This window comes from Cygnus olor, chromosome 1 (assembly GCF_009769625.2).
Source record: "Cygnus olor isolate bCygOlo1 chromosome 1, bCygOlo1.pri.v2, whole genome shotgun sequence".
In the NCBI taxonomy this organism is placed as follows: Eukaryota; Metazoa; Chordata; class Aves; order Anseriformes; family Anatidae; genus Cygnus; species Cygnus olor.
In genome coordinates this window covers 78468877-78489514 of record NC_049169.1, presented here as the reverse complement: position 1 = coordinate 78489514, position 20638 = coordinate 78468877, and the positions used below count along the sequence as shown (strand labels likewise).

General features: G+C 37.4%; 1 protein-coding gene across 2 annotated transcripts; it reads left to right on the top strand.

Annotated features, from left to right (window-relative positions):
• The first annotated feature begins 1084 nt into the window (after positions 1-1084).
• Positions 1085-18585, top strand: PYROXD1 (pyridine nucleotide-disulphide oxidoreductase domain 1). 2 transcript variants are annotated; one of them, XM_040565797.1, is made up of 12 exons: positions 1085-1286; positions 5239-5319; positions 6414-6533; positions 7958-8086; positions 9379-9452; positions 10495-10655; positions 11675-11775; positions 12794-12923; positions 13462-13574; positions 15174-15296; positions 15568-15705; positions 16523-18585. In XM_040565797.1, exons 1-12 carry the CDS (start codon positions 1206-1208, stop codon positions 16769-16771), a joined length of 1500 nt encoding a protein of 499 aa, XP_040421731.1. In that variant the 5' UTR covers positions 1085-1205; the 3' UTR covers positions 16772-18585. The 2 variants fall into 2 exon arrangements, with proteins under 2 accessions (XP_040421731.1, XP_040421742.1); XM_040565808.1 differs by lacking the exon at positions 1085-1286 and adding an exon at positions 1411-1485.
• Positions 18586-20638: the final 2053 nt, after the last annotated feature.

Genomic DNA, 20638 nt, shown 5'->3' with positions numbered 1-20638 from the left:
GTGAAAAACGAACGCAGTCTCGTGTTTTCATGTTTTTTTTCCAGATTTCTGGTTAAGGAATGAAGAAAGGCTTGAGTTTTTTATTTCACTTTTGTGATATATGGAGTAATAATTCGTGTCAAGAAGATGGTTTATGTTAATAAAGAAGGGGAGATGTGGGAGTGTGGCCATGGGGGTCGACAAGCCCCATGGTTGGTGATAACATCGGACTCTTAACGATGAGGCCATCAGGAATGTAAAGAGTTTAGAGGGAACAAAGAAGGATGATTCAGGAGACGCCATGCCGTCTCGGGTTGCTTGTTCTCCAGCCGTTAAGGCATGGAAGTTGCTGGGGGTTTGCTGGTTGCCGGGCGAAGTTGTTCGACTAGTGAAGAGTTAGTGGAAAAGGACTGCTGTGGGGCGAATAGTGTAAGAAGGGAGCCTGTCCTCAGTATGGGATGCAACACATATATAATGAAGTTATGTCATCAATAAAGAAGTAGCAGTTACTGATATTGAACAATGAAAAACACTGAGTAAACTGTTAAAATTTGTTGTTTAATGTTATATGATAACCATATTATTAGTGTGGCTTCAAGGGTTAACGAAACGCGGGAAATGACGGCCTCGCATAAGTTAGTGTCAATCACATTTTGTTACTTTCGGGAACCTTGTGGAGGGCAGAGCATGCGCAGAAGAAGAGGGAGCCGGTCGAAGCTGCCCCTGCGGTCTGGACGAGATAATTATATACGAAGCGGGGACAGGTCATACATATGTATAGGCGTACTAGGGTTTCTTATGAATATGTAAAAGCAATATTCTATATATTTAGAAAGTTCAACGGTTGTGCGTGTTGGTAGAGCATAGGCTTTCCGCGCACCCAGCGCTGTTTACTTGCCTCTTATAAATATTACTAAATTCAGATTGAGTTGTATCTTCATTTATAACACTTTTCACTCCTCGTAATTATTTGCGTGTTCTCAGCGGTCCCTCGACAAAGCCCACGAAAACGCTGACGAGCAAAGCCAACGCCAAGCCCAGAACAAGTTAAGTCCACAAACAGAGCGGACGGGGACGCGCCCCGCCCTGCCGCCAAGCGAGGAAGTTTGGGCGTAACCGCTCGCCGTAGGCGAAGTGCCGCCACCGCCTGGCGCTTCCCAGCAAGGAAGCAGCGGCAAGCGGCGGCCCTCTCCTTGCTCGCTGCGGCGCCCGGGGAAAGCGGAGGAATGGCGGCTGCCTCCGGCACGGCGCGGAGCCGCTTCGTGGTGGTGGGCGGAGGCATCGCGGGAGTCACCTGCGCCGAGAAGGTGCGGGCTGCGGCCCCGCCGCCACAGCGCGCATGCGCGGGACCCCAACCGGGGGGGGCGAGGGCAGCTACTCGGGGCGCGGCGCCATTTTGGCCGCGGCGGTCGGGGTGGCTGGTGGGGGATTGGTGGTATTCGGCCGGGGGACGAAATGCCCATAGGGGCAGCTGGCGGCGGGTCTTCAGCTTCATACAGTGACTACGTAAGCGTTCTGTGTCTCCCCCAGTGTTTTACAAAATTTTATTCCTTTTAAAGGAAACAGTATTTTATAAATAGTATAATTTATAGAGTAGTGAGCACCTCCAAGATCATTTGGTCCTACCACCAATGTCACCCACTAAACCATGTCCCTAAGCACCAGGTCCAACATTTCCTTGAACACCCCCAGGGACGGTGACTCCACCACCTACCTGGGCAACCTGTTCCAGTGCCTAACTAATCTTTCTGAAGAGGAATGTCTCCTCATTTCCAACCTGAACCTTCTCTGGCACAACTTGAGGCCATTCTCTCTAGTCGTATCACTAGTTGACTTGGGAGAAGAGGCCAACCCCCAGCTCCCTACAGCCTCCTTTCAGTTAGTTACAGAGAGCAATAAGGTCTCCCCTGAGCCTCCTCAAAGCAGGATTGTACTACAGCATACTCAGCTGTCTGCCAACACTTGCCAAGAGGGTAAAATTGCCTTGCACGTATTCTGATAACAGTTTATGAAGGCTTCATAAAGAAGGGGTTAAACCTTTGTATCATGAGAAACTTGGCATTCTGTATGCCAGTCGAGAGGTCAGCAGATCAAAAGATAGCCGTGTTTATAGCCATCCAGGACTGTACCATGACTAGGAGGAAGTTTGCTGTGCTGTGCTCCTTGTCATGAAAGCAGTGCATCAGTTTTTACGGAATCCATGCTTAGGGCTGCACACCTGTGGAGATTGGCCAATCCCTTCAGCTTTCCCTGAGCTCAAAAACTCTAAAAATCGCTTTGTTCACTTCTTGGTTTCAAGGTTTTTGGTGTTTTCAAAGTAGCAGTAACTGGAGGGAGTTTTGAACCCATAACATGGAATAAAATGATGTAGATATTAGTTCAGTGAAAAATATTCTAGTTGTCAGACAATAAAGCAGTATAAAGACTGTTTCAGATACATCGGTTCTCTGGTGATGAAGTGATATTATTTTATTTCTGACAATCTTGGGCATTTTATGTAAAACAAATGCAGAATAAATTACAGGGGAAAAATGATTGTTCTCCACCTGTATGGAATCGGTTTGGGTTTCTACCACTTACTAGTTGTTCTTCCTTTGATTTTTTTCACAGTTGATGCAATATGTGGGCTCTAATACTACAGGCACTTAAATACTGTATTAATATGAGTTATTACTTAAAAATTGTTTAAACTGTTCACAGAATTAAGGGTACTGTGTATCCTTGAGTGCTTGCAAGAATAAGATTTGGGTCAATATTTAATATTCCAGGAGACTGTGTTTGTCTGGAGGTAATATAGAATCATATGTAATTGGTGTGACCCTATTTCACAATACAGGTTTTTCAAATATATATTTGATGTATATAATCTTTAAGATTGCTTTAAAAGCGACTCAAGTTTGTTGTTTTCTTGATAGTGTTTCAGCAGCATTAATGCCAGAGTTAGGGGTTCATTTCCTTCCAAAGCTTGTAGTGAGTACCCCATACAGAGTCACTGCTCTGTGAGCTCACCTCTTTTCTTATGCTCTTTCCTTTACCTCACCCTTAATTTTTTTTTTCACTGATAGTTTTTTTCTTTTTTTTTTCCTGGAAAACCCAAATCAGATTCTTACATGATGACAGAGACTTGCTTCTTTATTTTTTTCATCTCCATTAAAAATGGCCTGGTGTGTTCTGGAAGGAATTCAGTGCTGTACATCTATAGCTGCCAGCAAGCATGAAATAAAAGGGGAAGATTGAATGCAATCTTTCTCAGTCCTGATTTTGAACAAGTAAGATTCCCTGGAACACAGTAGTGGCAATAAACAACTTCTCCATCATACTACATTTCGGGTATGTACTTACATGATGCCTTGTAGTTCAGGCTTCTCATGGTGCTAACTGAGAACAGTCATTGTTTCAGGTCTGTCTTAAAAAGTTCACTTAGAATTAGGTACTTTTAAAGTACATTTCAAAACAGCCTGACAGAATGTCTTAAAAGTTTTTGAGCTGTTGTTGTAAGTTTGGGGAAGTGGTGCTTAGGGACATGGTTTAGTGGGTGACATTGGTAGTAGGGTGATGGTTGGACCAGATGATCTTGGAGGTCTTTTCCAACCTTAATGATTCTATGATTCTATGTCTTACATAATTTCTACTTTCCATGTTTATGTTGCAACAGTTCTTTCCGATTTGTGATGATTTGCATGTGTACACATGTATGGTTAAACTTAATATTCTGTCTGGCAGATTTCTAATTTCAGTATTTTCACAGAATCACAGAATCATCTAGGTTGGAAGAGACCTTCAAGATCATGTAGTCCAACCTCTGCCCTAACACTAACAAGTCCTCCACTAAACCATGTCACTAAGCTCTACATCTAAACGTCTTTTAAAGACCTCCAGGGATGGTGACTCAACCACTTCCCTGTGCAGCCCATTCCAATGCCTAACAACCTTTTCAGTAAAGAAGTTCTTCCTAATATCCAACCTAAACCTCCCCTGGTGCAACTTTAGCCCATTCCCCCTCGTCCTGTCACCAGGCACGTGGGAGAATAGACCAACCCCCACCTCAGATAAAGAATGCACCAACCTCAATGACACTGAATGAAAATTTCTCACAACCACTCAATCGTAGTAAGAGGGGGGTGTAAGCATTAGAGCATGTGTAAGTGATGCAGAGGACATGATGTCAGTCTAAAAAAGTCTGAAAAACATCTGATGATGATTACCTAATCACATGCTGTCCGTGGCATTCTGAAGTTTTTCTGAAGCTTGTTTATTACGTACAAACGGGAGCAGCTGCAGAAGCACATCGTGCTATTCTATTGAATGAACTTGTCAACCTTTCTTTTTTCTGTCTATATGCAATAGTTAGGAAATACGTGTTAGGGATTCATGCTATAAGGTGTGGATTACATAAAGTGTTCACATAGCCTCACTAAATCCATTTGTGGTTTTATGCCCAGAGTATGGCCATGTTAATTTCCCTTAAATCAACAACAAGATTTAAAAACTTTGGCCTTCAGATTACTATGTTAGACTCCTTGTATCGGAAGTACAAGGATATATGCTATTCCCTTTATAGCTCAGTTGCACATGTATGACACGAAACACGCTTCCTGACAGCTTATACAGCCATTCTGTTAACATGTAGAATACAGGTGACAAGGAACTGTGGGTTTTGTCAGTGCCTCAGTGATGAGTGGTTTGTACTTGAAGGAGGTTTTTTATATGCTGTGGAAGAGCAATGCAGCATTTAAGATGGAAATTCTTCACTTTGGCTTGGGGCCTGTAAGAGTTGTGTGTTGCCTATAACACTCTGAAGGTGATAATCCTCTTAGCAGTTCAGTAAATTACATTTAAAATAACCAATAGGAATCAATATTTTCTCTGTCAAAATGAAGTCTGTGAACAATTAGTCACTGGTACTTAATAAAAAAAGTACTTCAGCAGTTGGGAGTCTCCACAAATCATGTGATCATAGTCGTCCTCCAGTTGGTCTTCAGAATATTGTGAGAATTGTCTTTTGAATAGTCATTTTTACAGTGACTGCAGTTCTTGAAGATGTATTTGTATGTGAATGAATTAAAATCTTGGGTCTCCAAATTCAATTTGTTTCAGTCATTCTGTCTTATTCTTCCCTAATCTTGAAATAGCAGTTATGGTTCGATGAGACTAATGTAAGGTAGCAATGCATATTACTGTTCCCCAATAATTTTATTGTCTTCAAGTCAAATTCTATGGATAATTATTTGCTCATCATGATTTTTGTTTCTTTATAAGCTGGCCGTGGAATTCCCATCAGAAGACATTTTTTTAGTGACAGCTTCTCCAGTTATAAAAGCTATAACAAATTTCAAACAGGTAAGAGAGCTTTAATTTTTGTTATGGTAATACCTCTTCAGAAGTTTGTACATGTACAGAAAATTTAGAGTCTAATCCTGAAAATGTCTATGATTATAAGAAAATGCTTGTGATTGTGTGTTATTTTATAGTGGTTCATAATTATATTCACAGTATTGGTGAATAAGCAAAGATTGAACTGGTTACTTACATGATTGAAATTCTTACTGCATTTCTACTGAAGCTTTATTACACTACTTTGTTAATGGGAATTTTTTCCCCAGAATACCCATGAGAGGAAGGTGCTTGCATGGGGGAACATAGAATCATAGAATCCTTGAGGTTGGAAAAGACCTCCAAGATCATCTGGTCCAACCATCACCCTACTACCAATGTCACCCACTAAACCATGTCCCTAAGCTCCATGTCCAACCTTTCCTTAAACACCCCCAGGGACGGTGACTCCACCACCTATCTGGGCAACCCGTTCCAATGCCTGACTGCTCTTCCTGAGAAGAAATGTCTCCTCATTTCCAATCTAAACCTCCCCTGGCGCAACTTGAGGCCATTCCCTCTAGTCCTATCGCTAGTTATCTGTGAGAAGAGGCCAACCCCAGACTCTCCACAGCTTCCTTTCAGGTAGTTGTAGAGAGCAATAAGGTCTCCCCTGCGCCTCCTCTTCTCCAGACTAAACAACCCCAGTTCCCTCAGGCGCTCCTCATAGGACTTGTGTTCCAGACCATTTATAATATAATGTGTAACATTGAGTTATTCTATCAAACTTTAACAAGCAGAACAAGTAGGCCATAGAAATGCACCAGGTAAATTAAAAAGCAATGCTGCCAATTCTAATAATACAAACCACTATAGCAGTTATTGCATCCGTCAGGGTAAGTAGCTTTAGAATGAAATTCTGTATATTACTTTGACTCTACCAGGGATGTGCATGATTCTGTACATAAAAAAGTACTTTTAGCAGTGTCACAAGAACATGTTTGAACACAATTATGTTGTGACTTCTTTACCGGAAATGAACTTAAAACATTTTGTTGCAAATTTCAGAAGTAAACATGGATAAATTATTCATATTTTCAATCTGTCTCTGATTCCTACAGGTCTCCAAAACACTTGAGGAATTTGATGTAGAAGAGCAACCAAGTTCCTTATTAGAAAGACGATATACCAATATTAAAGTTATACAGTCTGGAGTAAAACAATTGAAAAGTGATGAGCATGTAAGCTACTGTTTTCTCTGTTTTACTTACGTGTGCTTTTTCAAGTTATTAAAAAATCAGATCTAAGAAACACTTGAATGTTTTTGGCGTGAAATTCTGTTCAAGAACATTCTGGTTATTAAAACATAAGTTACTAAAATTAGAGAGAATACCTGCTGACTTTAATTTCACATATCACTTATGCTGTTTTTCAACTAGAAATATCTACAGAGGATGTAAATATAGATCAAAAATTGCTTGTTAATTAAGAAACCATATCTTCTAGATTTAATTCTTTGACACTTTAGATCTGTGGCATTGCATACTTGATTGGAATAGGAGGGAAAACTGTCAATGAAACCAATATTGTATACCAGTATAGGTGTCAGAAAATTTCTAACCCTTAACTGGAGGTCTCTGTGATTCCTAAATTACTGCTTGTTGCTACAGAGACAAAATGGTAACAACTTAATGGTGCACAGAAAATGTATTCTCAGAAGAACCAGTATTTCCAGCATTTCTTCTTTTTAACAAGAAAAATGTTGCAAGTATGAGCAATGTGCAGGTCCTATTTAGAGTCCAAGTCAGCTTGACATATTTTTTTTTCATTTCAGTGTTTATCAGAAATTCACATTCAGATTCTGAACTGTTCTTGCTCCTTTTAAGTTGCAGAGCTATGATTTCAGTCAGATTGTAACGCTATTAATGTTCTGAATCCAATTTTATTATTGTAGCCTCATTATTACATTGTTTTATTTTAGTCTCTATGGACTCCAGTATTTCATGTATGTGGATTTGAAGGATCTTTTGCCTGTTATCCCCAAATCTTTAAAAAAAGTCCCGTTGTGCAAAAACCACTGCAAACTAGTTAGCTTCTAATCTGGAAAAAAAAAATCATGTTAAGCTTTAAATATTGCTTGCTGCAGAATGATGTAGCTTGTTTATTGCCTACCCTTTGTCTTTAGCAAAGAACAGAATTTGCAGTATTTCTAAACTGTATTCTAGCCAGTCCCTAATTAACCCAACTCTACAGTTGTTTAAGTGTTTTGAATGAGATTCTTAATTGCTGTTTTATAGTAGTGCATAGGTCTACATCTATTACTGGGGTGGGGGGGACATGAAATCACAGAAACTGATTATGTCAGCACAGATAGTGAGTAGAGAGTGCCACCAAGAGGTAGTCTTAATATTTCATCTGTCTTTAAGCATACATGTTCCACCTTATTGGTCATAATATATTCTATACTTAGACTTGTAAGTTTGTAGTGAGTGTAATGCAAATAAAGTAACACATAATGAGAGAATGAAAGCTTGCTTTTTTTTTTTTAAGGAACTACTTACAGCTTTTAATATCTGCAAAATAGCTTAACATTAAGAAAAAAATAAAAGATAATGTTCTCTTAGATGTCTCCGTTAGTTTCTTGTTTCCTCTTAATTTTTAACAGAAAATTTTCACTGAAGATGGGAAAGAGTATACGTATGAAAAACTTTGCCTGTGTGCTGGAGCAATACCAAAATTAATTTTTGAAGGAAACCCATATGTATTAGGAATCCGGGATACTGACAGTGCACAGGTAAATGCTCTTTGGACTTACACTTATAGAATATATTCGTGCTTCTGATGCAAAATAGTAAAAATGGTTGCGGAGTGAAATGTAGAAACATAAGGTACTGGTTTTTATTATATGTCCTTAAATAAGAACATTTTCAGTAACAGAGAAATAGCTTTAAAATAGCATTCAATAATTAGTCACTAAATTTATTATGTTTATAGATGGCTCATAGTGTTTGTAACATGAAAATCTGGAACAAGTGGTGTTTGTTCTTTTGCCTTCCAGGCAGAAGCCAATTTGAAATGTAAACAGGAGGTAGGCACCAGTAGAAACTTCCTTGAAAAGGTGCATCTAGTGAACAATATGAAGGGCTGCTTCTCACAGTGAAAAGCTACTGAAGGACTGATTTCTTAGGGTTCTAGTGTAGCCTCTCCTTACTGTGCAGAATGGAGCTACAATTGTAGACAAAGATGTGTAAAAAGTTTTCACATGACTGAATAGGCTAATACTTCAGTGTGGAAATAGAAAATGAGGTTTGACTGCTATAGATCTTCAGATTGAGAGGAGGAACAGGGAAAGTAAGCACTGATTCTCCATAACATGAGCACTGTAGTTCATCAAATGACAATAAAAAAGGAGATACCTTTTCAAGCAAACTGAGGTGAAACTATGAAATTACTGTTGTGGTTTGTTTTGGGTATTAAAACTTTACCTGAGGTTTGGTTTGGTTTTGTTTTAAAAAGGATAATCAAAAAAAGAAGTTGTATTGGGTTGTATTTCTTTTATTTCTCTGGACGCTAAAATTTGATTTGGAGACTTGTTTCTTTTTTAAAAGTTTTTTGGGGAAATAAAACTGGTTCTCAGATTTGCTACAAATTATTTTTTAAATTCCTGAATTATGATCAGGGATTTTTAAATTGCTAAATGTCTCTATCTTTGCTCTCTTAGTGTTGTACAAATTATTGGGGATGTTTTACAAATTATGATAAAATTGGATTAATAGATAGATATAATAATGCTAATGGTCTTTAGAATAGAGAAATGTTTTCTGGATTCTGTTACAGGCTCTCTTGATTTTGCTTAAATGTAATTACTTCTGGCTCAGTTTGAGACTTACAAGGCTGTGGAAATAACTTTAGCCTTTAATGTGGTAAAACTTCACAGGCTTGTGAAGTTTCTGCAACATATTCTTAGTATAAGTGAATGTATATGAGTAACCTGAGAAAATCAAAATAAAAAGACTGAGGGCAAGAAGATACTAGAAAGGATATATTTGATTAGTTGGGGTTTAATTTTTTTCTTTTCTAACGCAGGCTTTTCAGAAGCATTTGGCCCAAGCTGAGAGAATAGTAGTGGTAGGAAATGGTGGAATTGCACTTGAATTAGTGTAAGTAAACTACTAAGTTGAAAATATACATATGCAAATAAAATCTTTACCAATTTGATGTTAAATCTTGTGTGCGTGAGTTTAGGAGAAGGTTGACGTACAATAAAGTTATAGTTCTTAAGGTACTTAGTAATAGAATTTGATTAAGAACCATTTTTCACCATATGGTGGAGCTTACTGTCACATAAAATTCAGAAAGCTTCAAAAGAAGCTTTAACGTTCAAGATGTCAAGAATATACAGCGTTTTTCTAACTTGGCACCAACAGAAATTTCTGTTTAGGATATAAAGAGCAATATTTAAATTATAAAACTTGCCTGATTTGTGGAGGCAGAAGAGGTAACAGGAATAGAGAGGCAGCTTATCTTGCATCCAGCCAAATTTAATTTGATAGAATTCTGAAGTGTCTTATGTGACCTTTGTCACAGGCAGGATATCAAGCCATAGGGTCCTACAGTCTGATAGATTGCAGAAACATCTGTATTATACAATTACATAGTCTTGTTTTGCTTTGCGGGGAATCAGTTCTTGACTTGGATTGCTACTAAATTGATGATGACTTAATGATCTTGAAGGTCTTTTCCAACCTAGATGATTCTATGATTCTATAAATCATTCTCTGCAGTCTAGTTCATGTTCCAGGTAATACATCTTTGCAGTTTTTCTGATGGATATGAACAAGATCTGAATGCCTGTTGCCAGCAGTGGGCAGTCTGGACAAAAAGACACATTTGTTTTTTCATTGTGGGGAACAGGAAATACTAAGTATTATTATTACAAACTTAGCCTGCCTTTCCCTCCTGCCCTGTGTTCAGTTGAGACGTGCTGGTGAGAAGGTATAAGCTGCTAATTTGAAGATTTTTTTTTATGGTTTCCTTACGTGAATAGTTAGAACCTGTAGTAGATTTTATAGGTTTGAAAGTCTTGGATCCCTTATTTGTAGCTTCTGGAATTAACCTTGCACAATTCTAATGGTCTTGCTGAGAGTCACAGACCCTTTTCTGAGTAGTCTGTCATTTTATCCATTGTTTAAACGTACGCAGGTATGAAATTGAAGGCTGTGAAGTAATCTGGGCTATCAAAGACGAAGCCATTGGGAACACCTTTTTTGATGCAGGAGCAGCTCAATTTCTTATTCCAAAGCTAACTGCTGAAAAACGAGAGACTCCAATTGAATGTAAAAGAACCAAGTATACAATGGAAGGTATGGTGTTTTAGTCTCCTAGCACTGCAGCAGCTGCATTTAATATTAAATATAGCCCTGAAATGAGTTAATTTAGCAGACCATAAATAGCTTACTATTGTTACCAGTGGAATTTCCTTCTTTAAAAAAAAAAGGCAATACAAAAACTCAATTAATGTAGACACCTGACAGCATGTAACAGTTAGCACATTTTGCAGTATTAGTTATCTTTATGTCTATGCCAAGTTTAAATTTGATTTTCGGTATTCAATCTGCTGAAGTACCTTCTCTATTATTTGACATATTTTAATGTTTTTCTGAATTATGTCAGCATTATGGAGGACGGTGCTGTCCCATACTAAGGTATCGGAGGACCAGATGAAACCTCACAGAACTTTTACAAATGCAATGAAGCTGTGTTCTTAATAGCAACAGTTAACTAGAACTGCATGAACAAATATTACACAAACATATATATGACCTATAAATTATAATAAAAAGAAGAGCATGAGTCTAGACTTCAGGTTGGAAGAATAAGTTTTAAAAGAGTCAGCCTAAACGTCACAAAGTGACACCCAATATTCTTCACTCGTATCATCATGTTAGAATTTGCAGCCTCATGGAGTGGAAGCCACTTAGTGCGCATTTGCTAGCGGATGGACATCAGTTTCACTATTAGCACTGACAATAAGCAACTGAGTTCACAGCTGGACTCTAGAACTCCAGTGCCTCAGAAGCTGTTGGGAATCTCTGTAGCTCTTACAGGTCCATGCAGGTACCTAACGGTGCGTGGTTGGTTCAGAGATGAGTAAGTAGTGAAAGGCATAAAACCAAAAGGTGGCAAAAATACTAGTTTGGAGTCTGATTTGTCTGCCAATTAACCATGTTTGGGACTTCACCTTACCTTGTTTGTTAGATGTTTTTGTCTTCCCTTTTGGCAGTTGGATTGTATTTCTCTTAATTGGGAATCCTTCTTCTGAATTCTGTAGGCAGTGAAGTGGGTATGCTAAATCTGATATTCTCAATCTCTCTGTCTTCAGGAAGTGAGAAAAAAGAAAGACCTGTAGCAGCATCTGACAAAATGGGCAGTGCCTTAGGCCCCGACTGGCATGAGGGCTTACATCTTAAAGGGACTAAAAAGGTATGGTCATAACCTTGCTTACATTTGTTTAACTGTTGCTTTAAATTGGTAAGGATTACAGAATTTATGATTATGAAATATAACATTTAGGGTTATTAGAACAAGAAAAATAAGATGTGCTCGAACGGATTCGTCAGAATCACATAGGAAAAAATGTTAACACAAATAGAATTGTTTTCTGTTTCAGGAGGGAGGTGATAAATCAGATCCACTGCCATGGTTTCATCAATTTCCTATTCATGCTGAAATAAATGTTGGCTTGCACATTTCTTCAGGACTGGTGTCAATCCTAGCTTTAAAAAGAAGCAATGATACCTCCGCTCTCTTAATTGTATCCGCCTTATGTGTATTTTAATATGTGAAAAAATAGGATGGTAGAATCTGTACAGAGGTACAGTTTCCTTTTACAGTATGTAATGAAATGCTAAATCACCAGTGCATACAAGCATTATCCTCAGATAGTGATCAGTTATAGATTCTACAGAGATGTCCTTACAGTATTAACTAAAGTATGTTCAGGATATTCACAGATTAATGGCCGTTAAAGGCTGTGGAAATGTGGAAATGATATCTTCTTTTTCTCTTTTTACAACATTTAAAACCTAAAGTGATTATTGTTATCAGAAATTAATTCATGATAGAAAATTGAAGGATTTGAAATCTTGAAAGACAAATTGACTTTTATTTGTCTGTTCTGATAAGTTCTGTATTCCCTTTTTATAAACTCAGGGGAACTGGAATATGCTTTCTGGCATGCTAGAAAAATCTATAAATTGTCATGATATTTAAAGGAGCGTCAGATAGCTGCTGAAAAAGCATATAAGTTACTGCTTACTGTGATTAGATCTATGCCAGATATGAAAGAGTGTGGGAACTTGGCTAATGTGCAATGCTGTAAGATGCGATATATGGTAGTTCTTTTTCACAGGTTAGTAATGCCTCAATTTAGGCGAAGGTGCATTTGCTATTAAAAATATTGTTAATCATTATGTTTATATTTTTGACAAACTTTCTTTAGTTTTCTCATAAAGTACATATTGAAAAACTATGTGAAGTAAAGAGAATACACCTACAGCAAGAATTTTTACAACTGCAACAGATGTCTTTGGCTTTTCCTAAGGAAGAGAAAAACGTAGAACCAGATGAGGGTAGGTGTGACGAAAAAAAGTGTGCTAGTGCCGATTAGAAAAGCATGTTGGAGATGAAGCAATGCTAGAGCACGTTTGATCTTGATTGCTTGTGCTAAAGGAAATGCAGATTTGGAAAACCAGTCCTTTATTTTTGTAAATTAAATGGAGTTTTAGCAATTTATAGCACTTGAACATTTATGGGCTACAAATAAATTACAAAATGCTATGAATCAGACCCTTCTTCCACAAAGTCATCTAACTACTTTGTGCAGAATATTTGTTCTTGTGGCAGCCCAATAAATGAGGGATTTGATTCAAGAAAATTCCAGAGAAAGCTAATAGTAGGGAACTAAGCTCCAAGTCTCATTTTCTGGTCCTGAATGAAAGTAAGAAGTGCTATAGGTAATCTCTGTGGGTATTATTATTATTTTCATAGCTAATAAACTTGAAATCTCAAATCATTTTTCTTCTTTATTTCATGTCTTACGGTAAGACATAAATAATACAGTAACTTCTGTTGGTTACATTCTCAGGGCAAAATTTTCCACTTTTTCAGTGCTATGGCCTGTATATGTGGAATTAACTAATGCAAAAATTTATGGATGTGATTTCATTGTCAGTGCAACTGGTGTTGTGCCAAATGTCAAACCATTTCTTGATGGCAATAATGTAAGTATGCTGATTTACTTTGAAGTTTAAACTGTTGGATTTTTTTAAGTAAGGGAAGATGAGTTCTTCCAACTGGTTTACATTTCTTTTGACATGAAACAGTGATTTGAAAGGTTTTGAATGCACAGCATCTCAAAATAAGGTAGGTATGTTGATACTGGAAATATCTACTAGGATAAAAATGAATTTCATTAGTGTTCTTGGCTTATTATATTGCTACTCATGATATATACACAGTGTATCAGTAGATACAATATACACTGTTAAGATGAAGTCTGTACAAAGAGGAAAACATTTCTGTAATTGGTGGTTAATGCGGCAAAAATGTAGAAACATTTTTGTGTTAATTGTGCACCATACACTTGTCTTTAAAATCTTTAAATTTTCTGCTGGGAAGAAAGAAGGCATTGCCAGTAGTCTTCATCTAGGAAAGTGAAGTTTAAAGGTGCTATTATTCATCAAGGGAAGTCACATGTTGAACCAAAACATGGTTGGTGATTATGGAGTTTGTAGCTGCCATGTGAATTTTCAGGCTTTGAAATCATTCTGTCTCCATGGTAGGGTATTTGGTGTTTTGCAGTTTCTTTCTATTAGGAAGTAAAACACTATCCTCTGAATAAAGCAGAAGAAAATTATGAAAACATACACTAATGTTGAGCCATGAAATGTTTCAAGGCCTGCATTATAAAATTAGGAATTAGATGTTTGCAATAGTATTTCTGGCCTATATGTAAAAAAATAAAAAATGAACTTTAAGACTAGATGTCCCTGCAACGTATTTGAATTTTGGCATGCTCTGTTACTTCGCTGCCAGGTATCAGTAATAATAATGTTGAAAAACTGTGCTGTGTTCTAAAAATAATACTTAATGTTTTGTGTCTTACCATGGAGCTCTTGCCACTCTATGTCATCTCATGTTAAATAATTTTATTCGGTATGCGATGCTACTGTAAGGTATTTTTTAATAGATGGAGCTTTGAATTATTTTAAAGGGTATGTGAAGGTCACTTGTGAAATGCAACGCTGATCTGTTCTTAAACTTGGTGAGAAAAAAATGTGTGGATTGGGAGGAAATTCTACTTTTGTAGGCTAATTTTGGTTTTGCTTATTTGAAGATTTGACAAGACTAGGGATAAATTCTGCGGGGGATTGGGTTGCGTTATAATATGGAGAATATTTTTATAGGGATGATTGCAAAAAAATACTTTGTTGTGGCATTCTTCAGGGAAATCAGTTTCATTCCCTTAAAAATGAAGAAGCCTGAAGACTGATGTTTGAATGTGTTTCTCTTAGGGTTATCAGTCTTTTCTAATTGAGTCAAATTAGATGGGAGAATGAACAGCCATAGATCGTTTACACCAAATTCCTTTTTCTCTGTTGTTAAATGAAAAGCAGAAGAGCATCTTGCTGTGTTCCCTTAGTATTAATTCATACTTTATATCTTCAAATGTTTCAATTAAGCAGTAGTGGATTTACTGAAATTTTGTAGGGAAGTCTGCCATTAAAAAGCAAATGAGACAACCACTTAACATGTATAAAGTTAAATCACTCAGTTAAAATTACTATTTTTCTTCAGTACTGATCTGTGCAAATACTTAGTTTGCTATAGGTGAAGATGGAGGTCTTAAAGTAGATAAATACATGCACACATCCCTGCCAGACATCTATGCAGCTGGGGATATCTGCACAGCGTCGTGGGAACCTAGTCCAGTGTGGCATCAGGTAAATTAAACAATTGTGTGCTCAGGAGCAATGCAATCTACAAAGTAAATTACACACTGTTACAAAGATGGGAGAAAATGATTAATTGAACTGGAAACCAGTAAGTAGACAATCCTGGGTGTGTTGATGGTAGATAATTTTATCTCTGTGGCTGAAAACCAAGTTGTTCAGCCTTTCTGACCGCAACAAAAATACGTAGTGGGCACTGATGAGAACAGTGAGCTTCATTCATTGCACAGTGACACATATCTGTGTTGGTTTTTTTTTTCAGATGAGACTGTGGACTCAAGCTAGGCAGATGGGATGGTATGCAGCAAAATGCATGGCAGCAGATGCTTTAGGGGAATCTATTGATCTGGATTTCAGCTTTGAACTGTTCGCTCATGTAACAAAATTTTTCAATTACAAGGTAAATACACTCTATCAGTTTTAAACCACTGAGTAACACACGTATTGCTTGTTTATATTCACGTGCTAACACTGAGCAGATGCTTTAAAGGGGGAATGGTTTTAAACTAGAAGAGGGGACATTTAGATTAGATGTTAGGAGGAAATGCTTCACTCAGAGGGTGGTAAGGCACTGGAACAGGTTGTCCAGAAAAGTTGCAGATGCATCATCCCTGGAGGGGTTCAAAGCCAGGTTGGATGGGGCTTTGGGCAACCTGATCTAGTGGGAGGTGTCCCTGCTCATGGCAGGGGGGTTGGAACTGGATGGTCTTTGAAGTCCTTTCCAACCCAAGCCATTCTTTGATTCTATGATACAATTCTATGATATCGATGAAACAGCATTCTCTATATAATAATTAATCTTTGTTTTTCTCCATTCACACTGACTTTGAATATTGAAACCAAAGAGGACAAGGTATATACAGACATATTATAAATTTTAATTGGTGAATACCAGCTGATCTACTTCACAACTCTGCATATATTCTTATTTCATTATCTCTTCATGTATCTTACTTCATTAAGATTCTGCACATAAAGAAATTCAATACAATTCAGCATGGTAATTGGATCATTATTGTTTTTAGTGATAACATTTCCAGGTGAAGGATTTTTAATTATACTGTAGCTCTGAAAGCCAGTGAAAGGGGGATTTTTTATTTATATTTTATTCTAGGGACAAGTATTTCCATGTTTATATCATTAGAACTGTTACCAGTGAAAATACTAAAAGCCACTGCACTGTTCTTATGAGTGACTTTTCTTTTTCCTTCTGTTAGGTGGTGGTTTTGGGAAAATACAATGCTCAAGGCTTGGGTTTAGACCATGAACTAATGCTGAGATGTACTAAAGGACAAGAGTATGTTAAAGTGGTGATGCAGAATGGACGAATGATGGGCGCTGTGCTGATTGGTGAAACAGACTTGGAAGAAACGTTTGAAAACTTGATTTTAAATCAAATGGATCTTTCAGCCTATGGTGAAGATCTCCTGAATCCAGATATTGATATAGAAGATTATTTTGATTGAATGAAAACCCATTTCCATTTTGTATAAAGTTTTGACATTGATTAATGGCTGATAAAACTGCTTCCTTGGGATTACCAGAAATCAGGGATAAGTGCAATTCCTTATTAAGATTTTGTGTTAATATTGTCAACTTACTGAAAAGCAAATTAGGTTAATCTGTGTACAAGCATAGGAACAAAGGCACGTGAATTAGTATTGGCAGTGAATTTTGATGTATGTTAGACGAAAACATGAGAACAGGGCTCCAACACCCCTAAAAAGCAAGCTTTGCTATGCTGTTAAGATAGCACTGCATTTACCTGAATGCAGGGTAGCTTTCACTGTTGAAAAGAACTTAAAGCTCTATGTAATACATGTTACATCCAGTGCATTCTTGCTTGGGGAAGAACTATCTATAATGTGCTACCATCCATTCCACTAGCATCCCTCCACTGCTCAAACCTGTGAGTACTTGCTGAAGGTTTCAAGTCTCTTACAGCTGATTACACTGTCTCTTGCAAGCTGGCAAATCTTTATGGCACCGGGCACTCAGCTCTTGCCACCTGGAATATGGCTTACAAATATACAGCAAGCTGTATAACTTTTTTTCCTTTTTTCCGTAACTTAATTTCTAAAAGAAAAGTATTTTCTACTCAGCTAAATGCAGAAGACAATCTTTGAACTATGAAAGCTAGGATGAAGTGTCCTTGAGATGTTAATTGAGAGCAGTATTTATTTTTTTAAACTGTTTGTCGCTTCAGCTCTCTAAGTATTGTGGTAAAGCTGCACCAGTGCATCTTGCGTGATTTTCAGCTGGACCACTGCAGGGGTCTACTCCAAGGAAAGGCTAACACTGTACCACTGGTGGCTGTCACTTGCCTCCAGTGAGTGAACTTCCTCCACCTTGCCAGAATCCTGTGGAGCAGGTTGCTGCATCCAGCTTATTTGGCAGAGGGTACTGGCAGACTTCTAAATGCTGGAAAGCTACAGGAAAAAAAGCTAGAAAGCTACAGGAGCATGACCCTAAGTGCAAAGTTGATAGGGATGTTTTGCAGTCTCAAGGCTAATTGGTTTGCAGGGTTTTTGTCTGTTTGGTTTTTGTTTTTTAGATTTTGTATGGTTCCCATATCCTGATGGAATTCTTCACAAACAACTATTACCATCACAAAAAAATTATGCAGGAGGATTTCTTGGCCACTTTCTGCCCTCTTCTTTTTTATACCATCTTGCGTATTGGTTCCAGGAAGGAATTTATGGAGGTACTAAATTCAAATTTTACTTGTGGCAACTAGTGACAAAATATATTACTAAGTTGCCAACTAGGGTTTAAGATTTAAATTTTATTTGAAATAAAAATCATAACAGGCTACCTGGATGGATGTTTAGTTATACAAGATGCACGCTGGTAATCATGATATGTATGTACAGACTTGCTTAAATCAAGTTCATTCTTTTTTGTTACTAGTAATAATTCAGTGTCTCATTTCCTAGGTTATAAAGCCCAACATTTCAAGCTATTCCTTAAAGTACTCCTTGTATTCCGTAGTGCTGTTCATAGATGTAAATTGTTTCATACTTGATTTTGGTTTTGATCTGCAGTTGTTACTTGGGAGTTAAGATTTAGGTTTAAACTGGGAGCATTTCATTGTATGAAGTTGGCGGTACATGTTGGGATTTTTCCCAGAAAATAACTAGAATTATTCTGAAGAGAATGACTGTTTAATTAAATTAATTAATTCAATTTTTGGCAAAGGATTCAGTTAAATGATAGGTGAAACTCTAATCTTTTGACTGAAGCTTATACCAGAAAAATAAAGATGAAGAGTTTATTTTAATTATCTGAGATTTTTTTTTGTTTTAAAATATTTAAGTTGATACACATCTGAATGCCTGAACGTGTCCAAAATGAAACCAACTAGACAACCAGAACCTAAGTTTATAATGAGTTTGACATCAGCTTACTGATCATTGGCTGCTAAAATCTTAAAAAATAAATAAATAAAAATCTAGCAAATAGATTATTCAGCCTCTTGTGTGCCTAACTAGCTCTTGCAGTCAGTAGCAGCTGTTGGGTCTTTACCACTATGGTAGCATAGTTACCTTTTTCTGAAAATACCAATGTACACATGCATTTAAGGAAGTCAACTACTTCTTTACTTAGCTGTATGTGTAGTAGAAATACATTCTCCTGCTGTCTGCAGCCCCTCTGAAATGAGATGCAAAAAAACGCTGTAACTGAAGATTTTCCCAGGTCCACAGAGATTGTCAAGGAGAGACTGTGACTCACAATGCCACCGTTGAGTCAGGAGGGCAGTACAGGTAGCTGAATTCCTCCATTACAGGTAAGGTTAGGCTTGAAAAGAAAAAGGCTTCCTGGCACATCCTTACATAACACAAAGTAGGATTAAACCAATAAGACACTGATAACATTTTAAATAATTTAGAAGATACTAATTGCATAAACGTACGTCTTTCTGAAAAGAAAGCACGTACTGAGCCCTCCATTGCAAAAGAAATGAAGCTCTTAACATACACTGACACTTGGCTGTATTAAAAAGAATCAGCTTTTCTGGACTGTAAGCACTGCTTCAGGTTGCCCGAATTTGAAACAAGGCTAAGTCATGGGGTTTGCTTATTGCTTAGAAAAGGGTATCACTTTCTTCCAGTCTACTTAGTGTATGAAAATGAACCTTTAACTATATAAAAAGGTTGGTATTTATATTTGACTAATTATTATAAAAATTTACAGAAATGTTCTGTGTTCCACAGCTACCTCTGAATAAGGCTTTGGTGGAGTAGATTTAAATCACTAGCAATCTTTATTTTCAGGTAATTTCATTAAGTAGGTGGCAAAGCTTCATCTGCTAATAATTCAAGGCTAGGGTTTGTTTAGTAAGAGAAGTTGAAAATGTTGCAACTAATACTGAGCAGCATGACCAGCCTTTTAAGGAAACAGCTCTAAACTACTTCTAGTTCAGCTAGAATTGATGCATATTCAAACCAGCTATTTTAATGGCGGTAACAAGATACCCATACAGCTACCACTGCATTTAAGACTAGCAGAAAAAGTAGAAGATACTGATCCAAGCTGCAAGTGCAGTTCAGCGTAAGAAACAAGATCTTGTCAAAGATCATCTGCTGTAGGGTTTGGTGCCTTTAAATACATGTAAGATAATGGTGCCCACAAGGCTCTAAGTTGAGATCAGTTTCAAAGGAGTTGATGAGGGTCATTTCCTGGTTAATGAATTTACCCAACAACATTTTGTAGTCCTGGTATTAGTGTGTCAATATACCTCATTTTCTAGTTGAGGAGAAAGGGGAAATACGGAACCCTGGGGCAAAGAAAGGGCTAAATTTTCACTTGAAGAAAGCTGAAGTCACCAGAACTACAAGCTCGTGGGAGCTTAGCATTTACTTGTGATTGTCAGAGCAAATGAATCTGTAAATGAATGTTCTAGCCTTAGGCATTTGAATGCAACAACAAGAAAAGTGTTAAGATTTACTCAAGTTCTTAAAATTTTTTAACAAAGTAGTAAGCACATACAGTGTCTACTTCATTAATGGTAGCCAAAGAGTACAAAGAATCAGTACAGTAATTTGTATTAAGTATTTAAAAGCACATAAAGGACATTATCTGTTGGCTCTTATTTTCAACTTTCAAGGTGTTCAAAGGTACTTTTAATACACAACCATGACATTCGTATCTTTGAGCTTAAGCACTGCTTAAATGTTAAGCATAAACAGAACAGAAGCCCAGCAGTTGTTACCAGAATTGAAAGTGTAGACAAGGCTGCTCCTTCAGCCTTATTGTCTCAACCAGGCTGTTCTTGCTGCCAACCCTGACAAATGCAAGTGGAACAGAAAGCACTAGTGCTTGGTAGCTGCAAA

Excerpts from the sequence above, each read along its gene's own strand:
- PYROXD1 (XM_040565797.1), top strand. The coding sequence starts at position 1,206 with ATGGCGGCTGCCTCCGGCACGGCGCGGAGCCGCTTCGTGGTGGTGGGC. Across the intron at positions 1,287-5,238 it reads GAGTCACCTGCGCCGAGAAG|CTGGCCGTGGAATTCCCATC; the intron begins GTGCGGGCTGCG and ends TTTCTTTATAAG. Across the intron at positions 10,656-11,674 it reads AACCAAGTATACAATGGAAG|GAAGTGAGAAAAAAGAAAGA; the intron begins GTATGGTGTTTT and ends CTCTGTCTTCAG.